Here is a 19,455-nt window from a genome sequence, read left to right as displayed (position 1 = left end):
CGCGAAAATTCCATAAATGTAGTTTACATATACCTATAACAATCTAAACTTAATATCGTCGATCGCGTCGATGATGTAAAAGCATAAAGCATCGGTAAAATAGCTCTTGTTGTTCTTTCGGGCGAACAACAGTTTCGTCCTTGTGTAATCGTTGAATCTAATCAGAAACGATGGGTGTACGCGACATGAACAAATTCTAATTTGGATTAAATGCAATTACGCCTCCAGCTTGAGTCATTCGAGTTGCGTTTCATCCACAGCTGATTCTTCGCAAGTTTCCTATTCCGTAATACGATAGATATGTAATATTTGATATTACATGTTGTGTTAATAATAATATAAAATGTTGTATGCCTATTGTTTGTATGAAGAGAGTGATAGCTTGAAATCTTGATAGCTTGAAAGGGTGTTTCTATGAGATTATTCAATGAAAAGTATAACTTTATTTGATTATATATGACTAATATCACATTGTTATTGTATTTAAGAAATCCAATGAATTCTTAATTAGACGAGGCAAGTAATTTATTAGCATTTTCTGTAATACATATTTGCACTACCTAGTCAATGCTTAATAATGAAAAATCAAATTTTAAACGAGACATTTAACATGAATTAAAATGTGCATTAAAATGCAATATAACTAAAATAAAGTGATAATTTATATTCTAATATTACATGTATCAATAATTCTCACAACATTTGTACATAAATATCGGGTATTATACGTTTGTATTGTACTCGCAGTAGATATGTTCTATATGAATATTAAGCGTTGATCGTACACAATATAACCTCTAATATTCTTTATACAACGTATTTGTGTCAATAAGAGAATGAAATGTCTAAGTGAATACTCACAGGTACTAAGCCGTGTGTCCGTATCTATAGTGCCGTACGCATGTTGCCAGCTTCTCAGCATTTCACACCGTTAAAAGATAAATCCAAGCAAACTCCAAGAAAATTACACAGCATACGCTAACACACGAAAAGTAACCACTAATGCACACCCGTTTCACACCCGGGTAAGGTGGTACAAAACAAAACGTAGAGTCCTACACTTAGCCTGAACGAAAACATACGATATCTGAAAATAATCAACCGATCGTCAGCGCCGATATAACGGATTCTGTGTTCTGGTTACTTTCAATCTTTGACTTTCTCTTTCTTTTTGAAACGTTTCAAGGATCTGCACGAATCAGTAGCTCGCACACGATATTTCAAAGAAATGCAAGCCGCGGGTGCGACACTATCGAGATCTACGTCGTCTGTCATAGGCGCTACCTAGATTCTAAAGACTAGATGTAAAACACGTAGAAGTAACGTACATGTGACGGAATCGGTTATTTATTATTAACCCCCAGGCCATACATGCGAAACAGCGTCCCTCTGTAAGTGTCATGGCGCCAAACGCTCTGGGTAATTCTCTTGTTATCGTCAGATGTCACTATATGTCAATGCGAGCGCTATTTATGGAGACTCGTGTAACTAATATGCACCACGCTTTATTTGCGTATCGGTATTACAGAATTTGGTGGAAATATTTTTTAAATTTGAACAATAGATGGTATCAACGTATAAAATATAAAATATTAATACTCTGTAATTTGATAAATTTAATTGTTAAAGAAAGACAAAATATGATATAATTTAACTTTACTGTAACAACAAATATTACTAATAAATAATGTTTTATGTGAAAACGAAACTATTTGCTTTTTGTTTTTACTACATATTAATTGTAAGTATGTATTGGTACCCGTTCTAAAATATAGAATAACAATTAAGAGGGACTTATAAGACAGTTTATATTTACCGTACTCTAATCAGACTAACATAAACAATTATTTTTAAATAAACAGTTTTTAAAATAATAAGATTGAAAGCCCGAGTTTGTAAATGCTGTTCTTGTTTAACCAAACATGTCAAAGAAGCATTTAAAAATGGCCGCAGCCACGAAGTATTAACCAAGAGTGATTTTGAAATTGCAATCGATATATTCTTATAATCATCGTAGTAAATACGTCAATGGCCTACCCTATTTATAGTACCTAATTCTTTTTATTAGTCTGCCAAGTATTTTGACGCAAAAGCTTCGCGAATATCGATTCATACTTTTACACTTCCGCCTTGTTCATGAAATTTATCAAGACGATTTCTGAGTTAGTCGTGTATTACTTATTTGAAATGCATCTTTTCGCACAATCGGCTTTATAATACTTGCAGGTAAATGACACCTTTCTATTCACATAAAATCACGTTCTTTTAAAATCGCATCGCGATAAAAGTTGTGCAACAAGGTTAACTGTGAGAAAACAACAAACAGAAAGGTACTTTTTCAAGATTGTAAGAATATTTTGTGCAAAGAACATGTCGCCCGGTGTTAACGATGGTCCACGCAACACAGGCACACTTCCGAAAAGCAATAGGAGAAATGATAGAAATAGAGAACGGTCAGCTGCTAATCAATTTGCATTCCGTTCTGCTTATCATGGACATACACAGCACTCTAATAATTTGGTAAACTAATAAAAAAATATGAATGATACCTTTTATTTTTAATATTTTATTTTGTATAATACGTTTTTTTTTTGTCAAAATACTTTCTAGAAAGTAAAGGAATTGAATTTTAATAAATTTTAGTAAATTTGAATAAGTTTAAATAATTCTGCTGTAATTTAATTTACATATTTTCATTTAAAGAATTCCAGAGAATATCATATTGTTAAATAATATCTAATACTATAAATAGGTAAAAATAAGGTATTAAATTTTGTGTAACTTGAACTTTCCAAATGAAAACTTTATACAGCATTCTGTATATAGTAGTTTAAAAGATAATCTATTAATAGATAGCTGAATAGTGGGGAAGTTCTCTCTAAGAATATATATCCAGATACAATCCTACTTTGAGGCAGTAGAGTTTCAGTATTTCAGTCATCATTTCTAGAAAACTTAAACAATTATTTGTGTATTTAATTGATTCTTTATTTTATAAATTATATGTGGTAGCATCAACTGGATTGGAAACCAGTCGGTGAACAAGAGCATTCAAGAATAACAAAGAACAGTAACACAAGATCAGTTTCTTCAGTACAGTCTACATCCTATCAAGACATACCCGAATTTGGTATATATTAATAGGTCTTGTTTTTATATCTTTTTAGTGTATTTATTAATAATTCAAAAATGTTATTATCTTAGTATCATTTGGTGGTCGACCATACAATTACAGTGCAGAAGAATTCCCCCCTTTGCAAAAGATGGTTCCTCCAACTGATTCTCAAACTCAATCTCCTCCAAGGCTTCAAGGAACAAAACCTTCTAATGTCGATAAAATGGTAATATACATTTTTTACAATACTAGAGTCTCCTATATTTCTTTCACCTAAAATACAACTCTTTTTCTAATAGTCTTCTACTGATAATTTCTATTTAATATATTGCAGCCTGATAGAAGCCAAGTAGAATCACGTTTAAATCAAATTAGAGATTATATCAGAGTTACATCAACTCTGATGGATTCGCTTAATCAGTCCAGTGATCCAGTAAGTATATATAAGATATTAGTCATAATGTGACGTTACCTTATCTGTTATATTGTTAAGTACTTTCCTCTACATATAATTATACTATAGCGTGCACAAGCTCAAAATGAGAAGTTAAGTAGAATGGTGGAAGATCTTCATGACAGTGAAAGAAAGCTAACTAAACTCTTGGAACAATATCAAACTCATGGGGTATTTTGTGAGGTTACTGAACTTATAGAATTGTTATTTACTAACTGATTAAAGGGTGTACATAACTTTTTGTGCATGCTTTTTTAATTTAAAATCTATAAATTATATTCCATATGTGTTGGTTTATATATAGCTAGTTTTTGTTTTAGTCTATGATAGACGAATTATAATAGTTTTCAACTATTTCTTTCCTAGAATGGTGAAAATAGTAGAGAGGATGGAGAAGAAAATGGTGATATAAATAGAGAAATGCAACTACGTAAAAAAATGGAAGAATCACAAAGGAAACTCGCACAACTACAAGAACATCAAGCTAGTTTGGTGGGAATGCAATTACGTGTTCGAGAAAGATTAAATGAAGCACGTCAAGCTCAACAAGCTCTTTTACAGCAAGAAAATCAAAATTCAATTGGCTTAGCATTACCATTACCCGCGAACGTCGAGCAACTTGAAAATGAAACAGCTGCATTAAGGGGAAAACTGGCACAACTTCAAACAAAAAAGAAAAATATGGATCATCTTGTGGCAGAATTACAAGCTGCAGAATCTCTGTCTGATAGGGGTAGTTGTGTTAGTACATTGTTTCTTATATTAATTTAATGTAGTTAGAAATGATGTAGTTACAATTATCTCCTCAATATTGTAGAGTTCTGAAGGTGTTCAAGGAAGACATTCGAGAAGGAGTTCTTCAAGGAATTTTGGAGTAGACAAAGCTGCTGAATTAGAAGCTATGAAAGCACAACTTGCTCACTTGAAGTCATTAATGGAAGAAGCAACAAAAGTACGTGAATGTCTCGATTCCAACTCTGATCCTGAACCTGAAGTAGATGTAAACAGTGAAACTATAGCTAATATGGATGAAAACGAAGATGAAAATGGAACGAATACTTCATTTGAACGTCAAAGCGATACGGATGAAACAGGTCACGAAAAAATCAGAAACACCGGGGAAAGGCCAACTTTCGAAGAAATTCAAGTATAAATTTAAACGCGATTAAAAGTTATGTGTAATATTGTGTCTCTATGAAACTTAATTTGCAGGCAGTCACGCGAGAACTTCGAGAACAATCAGCTTTGTTACAATCTACTAGAGCAGAATTGCAACGAATAAAGCAGCCATTATCAGCAATGCATTCTAATTCTACATCTGTGTTCCCGACTTCAACTCCTCCTCCATCGCTTACAACGTCAATCAGTTCTGAAAAAAAGCAAAGTAACAACAGTAACTGCGAAGTTCAATCGGTCCAAGAAAAGAGACGTCAAATTGATGATATTGTGCGAAAGGTATTTATTTTATATTTCCTTGTACATAACAAAATAGCATTCGATATTTATTCTATTGTTTCATTTTATTGAACAATAGGAATCATCTCAAACATCTAGCATTAATCGCGATATGGGAGGACCAAGTGATTTAAATAGTCACAGAAGTTCTAGTTCACATGTTAGTCATACAGGTACTCCTGCTAATGTTTGGCCTCCTCCAACAACGATAGGTAATCATCATATATATATATTATCTACATTATATTAATTTTAAAATTACATTTTGATGTATAGGTGGATCTAATGATCAAAGCGTAGATGGTGTATCTTCTGAAAATTTAATGGACATCGGGCCTCAAACAGCGGCAATTGAGAATGGATTTGGTGGAAATTGGTGGACTTATCCACCGCCTCCGTTAAATCAAATGCAACATGGTAAGACATATGTATAATAGAAAAATTTTTTATTCAATATTTATATAATATAATAACTTTCAAGTATATCTTTTAGGTTCATCAGAGTATTATCGACAATTATTACTAGGTTCTCAAGCTCAACAACTTCAAATGATGGGTACTACGATACAACAATGTTGTCAACTGTTATGGTCTCAGCAGCGTGAATTACAAGCTATGCGTGTAGCTATTAATCAACTACAAGTTCATTTGAGACAAACACAGTTACAACAGCGGAATAATAGCGAGAATAATGATGAATATTCTAATTTAAGTCGTAATATTCATCATCTTGGTGAAACATTAGATTCTGCATTACCACCAAGTTCATCTTTACCGAATCTGGTGTCACTACCAAATTCTTCTCCTGCATTATCCCACGTCGTTGCAACATCTTCTGTTAATTCTCAACATCAACATCAACAACAATTGAATAATCAAGTTCCTCCTGGAAATAGAGCAAACAACTACTGGGACAATTTCAGAAGGTAATAGTATATACATATATACATATGTCAACTGACACGAATCTCATTTGTCCTCGTGCAGTGGAAGTATCACTTTTATTGATACAACAGAATCATACACAATTCAAGATTTTCAATCATGTAATCATATAATAGAAAAGTGTATTTGATAAAATTTCGAAATATAATTTGTTTTATGATTTAAGTAATTCAATTTTACAGATCTTTTCTCAACGTGAAATAATTGATGTTTCTTTTTCTATCGAATATCATTGAAAAAAGAAAATATTTTTTTAATGAATTTAGGTGTTTTATATTCAGTAGAGATCGTGCACATCCATCTCCTATCTTTGTGTAAACCTAATGTATCATTACATAAAGTAATAAACATCACGATCTGTCTCTGCACTTTTTGTCTTGTACTTCTTACTTATTACTACCCTCGTTTAAGCCATATCACACATAAAACCTGAAAAGATTTGATTTTATAGACCAACGTTTAATAAATAAGAATCTAAATGAGGATAGTATATTGGTACGTAAATTATGGGTATGTAATATGTGTTTGGGAATATATATATAAATATATATATATATATATATTTTTGAAATATTTTGACCTTAACTAACCATAAACACTCAGTCATTAATATCCAAAACTTTTTTCTTTCTGTGATATCTTTGTTGTGTCTTTTCTCCATTTTTATAAACAATATACTTAAAAACATACCATTCTTTATCATCTTAACTACATCACGCATTCTTTCTTAAGCATGGTATGAATAGCTTGAATATGATTATATATGTGAATTGATAAATATATGTTTCTTTCCTACATTTGCAGCTATTCCAGACAAAACTTACTCTCAGGAAGTGCAAAAACCGTAACTGATGCTACCTCTGGAGCTATTGCAAATTCAACTTCGGGAAATACTATATCAAGTGTTAATACTTCTCTTATGTATGTAAACATATAAATTATTTATAATATTTGGAAATGTAATGTATATTTTAACATATTATATATTTTAACCAAAGGAAAGACAAACGCAATCGGGATCAAGCAACCGATAATATACCTTTGCCTTCATTAAGTGGAGTAGAAACACAATATTCTTCAAATTTGCAATTACAATCTAATTTACAGCAACAAGAACGGGAGAATACCGCTATGCGTAGTAATATTTTAACAAATGAAATGTCTCAACAGCAAGTTGATAATCTTTGGGAGGAAACAAATTCATCATTTCGATTACCATCTGCAATAAATGATGATAACCTGTTTCAAAACTTAAGGTATATTTATCCTATTGAACCATTTTTCAATTATTTTCTTTACGAAAAAATTATACTGAAATAACATTTTTGTTAATTTGGTTATATAGCTTTGAAATGAAAGAAGTATTAAGTTCACTGATCTCCGTGAATAAAAAACGACCAGACTATCTTGTTATTATATTAAGAGAAATTAAGGCAATAAGCGAAGACCACAGATTGCGGCCTCGTTTATGGAGATCGTTGCGTGCTCTACAAGATACACAATCTTTAAGCAATCCATTGGTTTGTGCATTTATAAAATGTATCTGTAATTAAATAATGATTTTTTAATATATTTGTATCTGTTTAACTTTATACAGAATGAAACAACTGATCAGACTGCCAGTGAAAGTTGTCAGTCTAGCGATGAAGATTCTGAGGCAGATGTAATATTAGGTCTAAAACCAGCAAAACATTCTATAGCAGAATTAGTTTCATCATCTCAAGCAGGAATTTCATCATCTCCTACTGCACATGTACCTTTAATAGATCATTTGGACATGCCAGTAAATATTATGAAGCATAGTATACTTTTAAGCTTTTAAAAAAATGTTTTATATTTGTTGTATATTTTATAGGGGACATCTTCAGGTAATTCTACAAGTACTTTGCCTTTAACACCTTCCATCAAACCAGGTTATAATGAAGATCTGGCAGAAGCAGATCAATCTAGACCTGAATCTTCCGATAATCAACAGGTATTTTGAACACATATTTAATAAAGGTTATTTAATTAAATAAAATAAAATAAGACATGATTAAATGAAATACAATCCTGTACAATAAGCCTCCTGAAAACGAAGAAGAGACTGAACAAGGTCAAGCTGAAGCAACTGGACAAACTGAATTTGCACAAGCGAGGTTTGATGGTGAAGGGGATTTGGAAAGTTTAGCTGCTAAAGCTGAAGATGAATGGACTGAAGGCAACGCAATAATATTTTGATATTGAATTACGTTAAAAAGTATCTTTAGTTGTATACACAATAACTGAACATATGTTTTAAGTTTAATATATGTTCTTTTTAACAGAATTGTGATACAATCAAAATCATTATATCATTTAATCCTAGGTGCAATTTTGATTTTTCTGTAAGTACTATTTATTCATTTACACATTAATTGAAGTACTTCTCAATATCAATAACTTGACTACAAGCATAAAAAATGTGACATACAAATTTTTTATCTTTAATGTGCATTGTGTAGATTATAATAAAAGTTGTAATTTAGGAAAATAAGTATTTATTTTTTATTATATGATACAATGTAGTGGCATGTATAAGAGCATAGCGAATGTATGCTTTGTGAACAAATACAAAAAATATAAACATTAAAAATGTTATTGTTTAATTACTCTATTTAAAATTCTGTTTCAATACAATTGTTATCAATTAATTGCAGTCGATGAAACTGGTATATAGAACATCCATGTGTTTCAAATAAAATCTTTTCATATTCAACAGCGTTTTCAATTAATTTATGCCCACTATTGAATAATTGTATATAATTTGAATTATTTAAAATATCGTGATTACCTGCTGTCCAGCAGCAGTTTTCTTTTGTAATCATAGATTCTTCTATATTATTATCAACAGTATTTATATGTAATACATCTGATTCGTAAGGTCCAGTACTCGATCCACAGTCCTTTGTACTTCCTGTACCACCGTGTACATTGTCCTTACCACCGCCTCTGAAAGGAAACCCATAGCCTTAACCCTTAATTTAACTTGGTATCTCCTATGCCATTTATCTTCTCAGCAAATTGTGTCCTTACCATCAAAAAAAGACCAAACTTACTAAGTGTCATTAGTTTATGAAAAAATATTAGCATCCATGCTTTCCATTGCATACCATTATCCATGGTACAGAAGATGACAGGATGCATTAAGCTTCAAAATAAATTTAATGCCAGCATCGGATGAAAATCTCTGTGGTCACATGTAAATATACAACCCTTTCCCCACAGGAGGGAAAACTGAATATTCATATATTTTAATATTTATTATTAGCGGGTATATCATAGCGACATTAAATAAATCTCACAAGTTTTTAAAACTTCTTGTTATTCAATGTAAATACAATGAATGAATGAATCATAATAAATATTTTCCCGCGCTGGAAAATCTCCCGCTTAAAAGTAAAGAAGGAACAAACAACGACCTCTAACAAGATCTATTTGAAGCATATACAAATATAAATTGACGAAATCGCGGTCTTGTAAAATGTGCTAGCAAATAGAGCGTTGAAATATTCTTATTTATTCTTCACAGAAGAAATGGAAAAAGATAAAATTATGAATCTATTCCTACCTCTCCGAAACTTTTTCAGTTGACTTGTAGGGTTGAGATCGCTGTTGCATCGTTTCCGATTCTTCCGTTGTAGAACATCCGCATCGTAAGCTACCCGTTGTTCAAGTGGTAGTTCATCGTTAGTTCTTAACCGATTTTGTACTGTCGCTTCGAGAATTACGGAATCGTTATTCAAATAGCCTGATGCCATAGAATAATCACTTCCGTCCTCATCAATTTCCATAACCGTATCATAGGAGTAGTAATGGAATGACGATGGTTTTGTAATTCCGATATGCTCGGACATAACATTATGCTGATTTTCTTTTTTACAATGCGGTACGCAACCGTAATATACGTTTGACGACATGAACGATGGAGCGACGGTACTTGCGTTATACATAGCATCGCTTGTTACAGCCATACTTATTCTTCTTTAGGCACCGATTTTCTATATTATACCGAATGATACGAAAGCACGTTATTATATATCACTTATTGTTAGATATGTATGGTTAATCACGTGGTAGACAAGAAAACATAAAACAAACTAACGGAAACGGATAAAACGTTTACACTTTCCGAGAACAGTAACGAAAATGGTTCGGGTCAGAAGCCGAATTCTCTCGAGCAATGAATCGGCAACGTTCGGCTTTTCTCGCACGATTTAGTTAGTTTCTTTAAATCCCCACCAACTCATTTTCAACAATCGACCCACGCATGAAAAATTTATATCGCTTGTGTCAGAATCTGACTCAAGCTTTTAAAGCTGCTTCTGACTAATAAATTTATTTAAAATTTGATTTTCAAATAATCGAAATAGAATCCCGACGTTTTCATACAATTTATGATTCCTGACGTCATCGTGACCCCATTGGTCAACTTCTTCGTATAATAAACGATTGAAAATATATATTTTGTCTGAAAGAATGGACTGTTTAGGTATATTGATGTTTTTTTGGCATTTAAATAAACACAATTTATAGAAGAAAAAAAAACAATCCACAGAGAGAAAAGATGGATAACCTAGAGTATTAACTAAGTACAAGATAGACCCGACATTATATGGCATATCTGTCCTTTGGTCTCATGTAATGACAGATCCAGAGTCGTTGGTCGGGTCTATTCTGTATTTAGTCAATGACGATAATCTGTGATGATAAGTTCAATGTTTCTTGTTACCGACGAGGTACTTGTCTGCTGTTACGCTATAAATTCTTGTTACCATAAATTGATACAAATATCTATGGTAACTTTCTATTTATCTTCGAAGCAAGTTCACAACAGTTAATAGCAAGACCAAAGGATAACTAACTATCAAATTGCACAGTCAACTGTTGTTAAAACACAGAAGAAATTTTTGTTAAATTCTTGCTTTTGCAAATATCGTAATTGTGGTAATGGTCACTTGCAACTCTGTCGATATGTTAATACCGTATCACTTGTTATATCTATAAAAAGGTTGATATTTCCAAAATGAACGATGACATTTTATTTCTTGTGACTAATTTCAAAGCGATCTATAGAGCAGAATATGTATTTATGTTTGAAATAGAATATAATCCAACCGGTTGATAGTTAAATTTTTCGAGTTCGCGAAATGTCCCTTCAGTCTAGTCATAGAGATCCTTACCTGGGTAAATGACCGTACGTCGATGTCCTTTCTGCCCTTGAAAGGGCCCCTCGCGGATAATTTCGGTATTTATGGGATTAATGTTGATGCTATGAACAATACATATAGAGTGATGGGTTTTCGATAGATCGGCAGGACAGCTGTCGTAGACACACGCCGCTAAGCCGCTTACGTCAATTCATGAAAATTTTTGCTCTTTTTTGGAAAATCGATCTCTAATCCGTTAGGCATTAGAATTATCGGTAATTTCGTCCGAATGAAATGATAATTGATTCGAGGGGTACTTTGTGGAACCCTTCACAGTATGTCACGTGTTAAAATGGCTTATACCTACTTGAAAGAATCTTTATACATGATATTATTATTGATGAAATCAAAAATTCAACGAAACAAAGATTTCTAACATCAAATATTTTCTGACATGATTTATTAAAAATGTATCCATCTATTGGACGAAATATTTTCCAAATATATTTCACATCCATTTACGATCGAAGGCCACGGATGAAAATCGTGATAAATCATATTTCTTGTCTTTTATAGAGGAGCAATTTTAACGTTAAATAATTGCTGTTAATCAATTTCAAATCAAAACTATATTTTCATTTCATTTTGCCATTAAATATGAACTTTTGTCTCGAACAGTTAAAAAATATCAATAACATTAGTGATACAATTTGACACTAATCAAGTTACATTAACATAATAACTAAACCATTGATATTATTCGTTTTTTACAAAACATCGTGGATTTTCAAAAAAGCTTATATCTTCCAATCTATCAAGTTGTTTCCCTCTTCGATTATTTCATATTAAAATACTTTGTGTATGTACGATCAGCAAATGACGTAAAAGTCAGAAAACTAACAAAAATGCTCGTAGCATATTTTCCCCGTGGTTGTCGTAAATACTACCAAAACCATGAGCAACTCGAATTGCTGACATGTTACAGATTTTTAAACAAGGAAGTCATAGTCACGGAGAATCGTTCTCTAACATCTCTATATCCATAATTCTACAAGCTACGAAACAGGCCTAATTCTAAATTATGTGCCTATAAACGTATAGAGGTATACGCACGAGATTACAAGTTACAAATGAGACTCATATATCGCCGGATTATATCCCGTTTGATGCCGGAATTGAAAGAAGAACCGCAGGCCTGAGTAAATAAGGCGGATGGTAGTAGGTCCTGGTACGAGCAGCTTGCCAATAGAGGAAACCTCAGCGCCTGTCACTTTCTCGTGGTTTATACGTGTGAATATGTGGAAATGCTGGCATATGCTCGCGAAAGCAATCGTATAATTCACAGAAATGTCACTTACAACGAGAACGACCGAGAGTGAACGAACGTCGGTGATCAGTTTTGCAAGGGGAATTATTCTGTGTTTATAGAAGGAAGGAAAAATATTGTTTTCATAATTCGAATCTATTCTGTCGAAGTTGTTGACAAATTAATTAAGAAATTTCCGTCGCAGGTTGTTGCGAAACCGTTGTGAAAAATTCAACTCGGTGAAAACGGATAATGATATAATTTAATGATCTGTAATTAATCGGAGACTAATGATTTTTAATTAAGAAATCGTAATTAAGACTTTAAGAACGAAGTAACGCGATCGGATACGTACATATTGATTATACATCTAGAGACTGTTTTGTATGCGGTACGAACGATTGATAAATGGAGCCAGAAGAAATTAATTAGCGGGAAACATCGTTATTAGATCAATAAAAGTAGACACTTGATTTTTACCGTACAATTTCTTATATTAATATATTAAGATATTAAGATAATCAGAAGCACGTACCGAGTTTTATTAGAGAATGAAAATCTCCGTCGACTGAATTATGGTAGAACGATGTTATCGTGGTTAATCGGATTTTATTATCGACTGTATAATATAATCGAGTTATATTACTCGTTGGAAATTGCAAAAAAATGTTTAAATTAAGCACACGTGATACGAGTCAACGTTTGATGCAGAATGCGCTCGATACAATGTACGTCCAAACGGACTTTTCAACAAAAAAAAAAAAAAAAAAAGACCAATATTACGCCTCACTTTTCTACGGACGGTGTTATTTTAAGCTCGCTTTGACGAATTTATTGACTTTATTCGCAAGGATATTCAAAACGCTTCGAACGTATCGACAAACGAATCGTCGTTCTAACGAATTGGCCAACAGGCAACGTAATATAATCTGAAATCAAGACGATACTTGAAGAAACTCGAACGAATTCTGTTCTTACAGCGAATTAGATCAAGCAGTTCTTGCTACAATATTCTAACGATATCTTGCATGCAACAATTTTATCACGAGATCGTAAAATCGTGAGAACGAATTCGTTCGATCAAATGCTGACTGTCCATCGTTTGTGTTCTCTTCAGCGGAATATAATTTATCGCGAAGTAAGCATTGCGTAACTAACACGGCATAACTAAAGACAAGCCCTACCGCCACTCGACGACACTCAACGCCACTCGAACACAATATCGAAATGCTTTTGCTGAAATGGTGTCTCTCGGCGTGTCGTTCGAGTTTACGTTGGTAAAAGGGGGCTCAAACACTGTCAACGTTATACGACCGATTCGATTCGCGTTTACGACTCTGGGGAGAGACGTTAAATGGCCGAGTTCTCTCTCTCCCTGTGCTCGTACAATCTGCTGTTTTCGTCGAGGAAACGCCACGAAGCGGAATTCAAATAGGAAGAAAATTAAAAGCATCGAAAGTAACGAACTTTATTCGCGAATATTCCGATTTAAACTAATTTAATTTGAAGTAGCTAACTAAATTAACGATCTCCGGTCGGGGTACCTATGGTTTTATCTTTATTTTTTCAACGAATCGAGAAGTTTTTGCTACGACGGCCGCTATTTAATACCAATATTTCGTTCTGACGTATTTCGTCTCGAGAAGCCATTTAATTTTCCCTCCCTTTGAGAAATGTACTTTTCGCGAGTTACCCCATTAGTCTTCCTCGATGGATCGTTCCCCGATGAATCGTTCTCCGATGGTTTTTAACCGAACGAGATACAGTGGCTATGAAAAGTATTTGTATAGCACTGCATTTATTACAGCATTTACATATCGATTGATTCGGTTCAAGCATATGAAATTTCGTATTATTTCCTAGTATTTTCACGTAACTATAAAGATTTGCGGTTATTATAAAAATTAAACGTAGAATCAGATAAAAGGAAGCTTCGTTATTAGACAGCAGTATGTTTAAATGCCTTGTACAGCTATTGTATGTTTTCATCGATGCAGGATATTTAATAAATATCAAATGAACAGAAAATATCAAGAACTTCACGAAACGGTTTTATATATTTGTTTCTAGTAATTAAATGGTACGTAAACTGATGCTTCGGACATGAAACCGTTGAATGAATGGAAAATTGCAGCTTATTGCGTTCGCCGGCAGCGAGTTAGTCGCGAAATTTCGTATTTTTGGATGAAACACGGGACGATATTTCGTTTCGAATTTGTTGTTTCAATCTATATCGACGGTTTTATTATACGATGGATGGAATATTTATCCGTTGGAAAAGGCAAATATAGCAAGCATTATTTCGTTCGCACGAGTAGCTCGACATCTTTTGTTTTATAAAAGTTTCATTTTAATGCGACACGTAGGTTCGTAACTCGTGCACCGATATAAGTTTCGTTTTAGATGCTTGGCATTTCAGTTTCACGATGTTCCCTTCTCTACTAACCAGCAAATTTTGTTCTATCGGCAAGTGAAAAAGTCTCTGCGCGACGAGATGAACATAGAGAAAGAGAAACGAAGGGAAAATTAGCCCCAACCGTTGGAAACTTTCTGGTGTTGAGACTTTCGCACGGTAACAGAGCAAATTAAATTTCCGTCTGTGTTTCAGGGAAACGGAAAACCGTGCGAGATGCTTTTGTTATCGATTTTCTCGGCCCTCAGCGATGTTCCGACATCCGAAAATTGGCACGATAAATCGTACGTCGGTTTAGCGATATCCTCGATGCTTTGCCATCTAAAAGTACACCAACGCAACGTTAAAGCGATGAAGCAATATTAGACGTTTAGAGTTTGGTTGCTCGTTGGTTTTGTTCTTCGAAAGAGATAAAGTTCAGAGTAGCGAATGTACCTTTCGTTTATAAATATTAGAACACATGTTGGTTTTCCATGAGATACGATATCAGGCCATGATGATTCAAGTTGTCGAGGAAATGATTGGTCAATGAGAATTTTGCTTTCACGTAGAAATAATTTGAAAACTTTGTAAAAGCTAGTTATCAAAGTTATCGGCGCGATCTTCTAATTCGTGTCTCGTGGAAAAAACTGTAACCGAATTAGATACGACACAAAATAAGAGAAATTTATAGGTATGCTTAGAAGACTCGGACACCTCGAGATTCTTTAGCTTTCGGAAGGTTCCGGAAAAGCACAGAGCCACAGATGTAATAGAAAAATTTATATAAAATCTGAAAATTGAAACTAAACTAACAAATATAATGGAAAAATTAATAACACGAATGACAGAGTTATTTAAATTATTTTAATTCTCAAAGGTTCTAATAATTTCCTCATAATTTCCCAGATTTTCCTTATTTTCTGTCCTAATACCCATGAACGAGAGTACACGTGACGTTAATCTCGAGACTGTTTTCCGAAGCGTCCGAGGTCCCATGGACGTTATAAATTAACGACGTAATTATCGCGCATACACGCGCGGTTCATCATAAACCCGTTTACAGTAGACGGGCTTGATTAATATCGTTTTGTAAATTATATACAATGATCCTAATAACGGAGATCATTCGAGCGTATTGCACACTACGAATCGAGTATGAATCTCAACTATTTAACATACGAATCGCGCGATTAACCGCTTCGCATAAAGCTAGAAATGTCCTCTCCTTCTGTCCAATCTGATCACGAACCATTGATCGTTCAATGGCACGCACGTTTCTTCCATTGAAAACGCCATGGTCGTGTCGTACCTGTATTTGCGAAAACCATAGGAGATTTCCATTGGCCGACTGTTAATCGGGTGGTTAGAGTTGTTGGTTGAAAGACGAACAAGCACGAACGGGGAAAAAAATCGCTGTCTGTCGTAAAAGAGTGACGAGGAGGGGGCGGGGTAAATGGAAGGAAAAGGACGGATATTTCTCCGACACCTGGCAGCACATCGGCCCGTACGCGATGCGATTTCATCGGATCGGAAAATTGCCGTAAAATTGCTACAAAAAGTGATATTTTATTCCTTTCAGAGGCACGATTTACTAACCGCGTTGGGTAGGTTCCTGGGGATATTTATGGGATTTTATGGACTCGTGTCTCCCTTGTTTCGAGGGGGAGGTACGTATAAGAGAAGTTTGTATATCGTAACGTACGTGCCTTGTGCACCTGGTTAGCTGCAGGGTGATACGATATCATGAACGATAAAAATAATTTGCATACGTACATTTTTTATTTTCTTCTTATTTCAGCAGATCCGTTTCGATCCGTAATCTTGATTCCACGCGTGCTTTTCTATTTCTATTCAACGACAAATATTCTTTCGAAGAGGATAGTTTGGCATTGGATTTATTATAAAAAGAAAAAAAAAACAGGTAAAAAGAACGGATTACGCTGACAGTAGTATACACAGTAGTATGAATAAGAATCCAACGATTCGATACTCTATCGACGAACGATATTTCTTTTGGTGAGAAACCGTTCTTCGACGAGCAAGTAGAAAATCCAGAGATCGTCAAAAAGGAAGAGTAAGGAACATTGTTTCTGCGCGTCTATGACATTGCCCTTGACCTCGTCGAGATAACGAAGCGAAAGCTTGAGGAACATTATGAGCGAATTTTCCAGATCCTGAACAAGCGATTGCACTCGGAGGATGCAGTTGCGACCTTTCAGCTAGTAAAACTTCATTTTATCGGTACGATCGACGAGTGTACTTCAAGTTCGAATCAATTACGAGAACGGAAGAATAGAACGTCCTGCTCGCTTAAATGTTTCAATTTAATGGTAGCAATTCCATTCATTGGCCGCGTAATCCGGTTCGCACGGCCATTGCTGGTATCGTCCAACCGGTAATTTCGCGTTTTCGAGGCACGTTCGCGATTCTAAAAACGCATGCCGGTCCTGTTGCCTTGTTACGTTTACGTTCGTGCGAGCGTCCAGCCTCACGCTTGCCACTATAATGGGATTAATCACGGGATTGACGCGGGCCGACAATGCGCCAGTTAGCGCGACGACGTGGCTTTCATCAGCCGGTGTCTTCAGGAATTATTATCCTGGCACGCGTTTATTATGCGGCACGTGATCGGAAGCGTGCTCCCGCGGCACGCATCGAAACGAAGTTACATCGCAATCTATCGTTATTGTGCGCCGCAGAAAGCCACCCAATAAAGTTTCCTGGATCATTCGGAAACGGTTTAACCCTGAGAGCTTTCGTCACTGTTGCACATCCACCAATCCCCTTAGGGACACTCGGCGGGCTTCATTTTTTGTAACAGAAATGTACGAAGAATTCGTAGTAATTACGGTACTCTATAAAAAATTTAGGCCTCTTAACACGTGGAAGTATTTAATTAATAAAATAATATAATTGTATTTCGCATGGAAGGACTTAAAGATGCTCGTAATCTTAGCTTAATTCGGTTTTTACATGTAAAAGGTATTTATCGTAATTGTGTAAAAAGTTCTTAATTAATTTGATATAAATCTGATCTCTCGCGTTAAGAATTATTTTGCGGATGTTGTCGCTAACTTTTTAGTAACTTCGTAATATCTGCTCTTTTCTTCGTAGTGTTCCAAATAATTTATTTATGTTTCTAATTTCCTTTCTTCTCGTACTTCTATGCACATTCCATATTATGCCATGAATGTTTTGTGATATTTGATTCTAATTTATTAAATTCTAATTTATAAAATTCTAAAAGATATATAAACCGGGAAGAACCTCAAAGAAACAGCAACATTGAGAGAGTATCTAAAGATTACTTTCTGCTGGTACACCATGTATAAATATTTTCTAAAAAAGATATGAGCACTATTATAAGAACACTATCACAGATACCCTAAGATCTCTGCGAAGTATCGTACGAATGTTATAATAGAATTGAAGATTCTATGACGTGACATAAGATATTTATAAATAAGGTTGTATAATATGGTGTACGCTTTGTGACGGGCAAGCATAACGAGGGTAGATTTTCGATCATCCTTTCCCCAGACACCCTGATGAATTTATAAAATGGTTCAGGACCGACCAAGTGTGGAGGGAAATTTCGAGCAGGAAGAATAGCTCTCGTATCGCCTTGTCATCGAAAGTTCATTTTTCGCGATTGTTAGCTAAGGGTGAAAGAATACGAAGAAGCTTCACGGAAGAATGTAACATACGTCGAATAAAGTACAACCCTATTTCCCTTTGACAATGAAACGTTGCTCTAACTTTTGCGACCTCCGGCAAGGTTTCGCTTTGATCTGACTCGCTTACGAATTACCTTGGACAAAGGTTTTGCACCGAATCGACGCAATCCGATTGTCGCTCATCGAAATGGATTTTTTAATCCTATATCAGGTCGGCACAAGGTTGTTTCGCGAAATTTCAATAGCTTGACAGAAGCTGCCGACAAAGAACGAACGCATTCATGCAAATGTTTATTTCTATATTCTTTTCATATAGAAAATGTATTCTATTCACCGTGGATGATGTTCGCCAATGAGCACACGTTTGCCTTCGGTGAAAACAGCGTCGACATTCTAATCCGCAATTTATCGGAGCACAAAAACGTAATTCCACGGCGAAATAACCAGCTCCGAAAGATATTTCGAGTTTATGGTTTCTGCTAACGTGGTCGTATTTAGTCTCGAAATCTTTTTCTTCCTTTGTAATCCGTTGCTTCGCGCGGATTACGCGTTAAACTTGGCGACCAAACGTTGCGTCGCGTCGGCAAAATTCGTGCTTTATTCTATGCCAAATAGAACCATCGAGAATCAAATAGCCGATATTCGTTCTTCTTTTTCCGACTGTACTAATACCAGCATGGTCATATTTCGTCGATGCCATACCAAGTAAATTTCATGGATTCTGCAACGTCGTAAAACGTCGAAAACACGTCGGATCTGTTCAAGACCGTGAGTTTTACGGAAAAGATTACACTTTAAGAAGGCACATTCTTCAAGGGGAGATAACAATGCAAGGCACGAACAACTCGGACATAGTCGTAATTTATACGGACGCGTGACTATACAGGCCCGCTGGTAGAAAGATCTTTCTCATAAATTGTTGCATCTACCAGTTATACGC

The 19,455-nt window shown here is 34.7% G+C and overlaps 2 protein-coding genes across 9 annotated transcripts; one reads left to right on the top strand and one right to left on the bottom strand.

The window, feature by feature from the left end:
- Positions 1-1,913: 1,913 nt before the first annotated feature.
- On the top strand, positions 1,914-8,277 carry LOC117206542. Of its 8 annotated transcripts, none has more exons than XM_033445993.1 (18): positions 1,914-2,162; positions 2,227-2,520; positions 3,013-3,130; positions 3,205-3,341; positions 3,450-3,548; positions 3,639-3,752; positions 3,936-4,310; positions 4,387-4,716; positions 4,782-5,024; positions 5,104-5,236; positions 5,301-5,441; positions 5,518-5,950; positions 6,774-6,890; positions 6,968-7,225; positions 7,315-7,489; positions 7,567-7,752; positions 7,825-7,944; positions 8,034-8,189. In XM_033445993.1, exons 2-18 carry the CDS (start codon positions 2,371-2,373, stop codon positions 8,187-8,189), a joined length of 3,285 nt encoding a protein of 1,094 aa, XP_033301884.1. In that variant the 5' UTR covers positions 1,914-2,162; positions 2,227-2,370. The 8 variants fall into 8 exon arrangements, with proteins under 8 accessions (XP_033301884.1, XP_033301886.1, XP_033301885.1 ...); XM_033445995.1 differs by having other exon boundaries at positions 1,914-2,226; positions 2,368-2,520; XM_033445994.1 differs by having other exon boundaries at positions 1,914-2,226; positions 2,344-2,520.
- Positions 8,278-8,468: 191 nt separating this feature from the next.
- Positions 8,469-10,182, bottom strand: LOC117206543. Its single transcript, XM_033446001.1, has 2 exons — positions 9,559-10,182; positions 8,469-8,937 (listed from the first exon to the last, which is right to left on the bottom strand). Exons 1-2 carry the CDS (start codon positions 9,959-9,961, stop codon positions 8,606-8,608), a joined length of 735 nt encoding a protein of 244 aa, XP_033301892.1. The 5' UTR covers positions 9,962-10,182; the 3' UTR covers positions 8,469-8,605.
- Positions 10,183-19,455: the final 9,273 nt, after the last annotated feature.

This window comes from Bombus bifarius, unplaced genomic scaffold (assembly GCF_011952205.1).
Source record: "Bombus bifarius isolate JDL3187 unplaced genomic scaffold, Bbif_JDL3187 scf7180000008008, whole genome shotgun sequence".
Lineage (NCBI taxonomy): Eukaryota > Metazoa > Arthropoda > Insecta > Hymenoptera > Apidae > Bombus > Bombus bifarius.
Note: the sequence above shows the minus strand (reverse complement) of the source record. Positions and strands in the feature narration are given on the sequence as shown.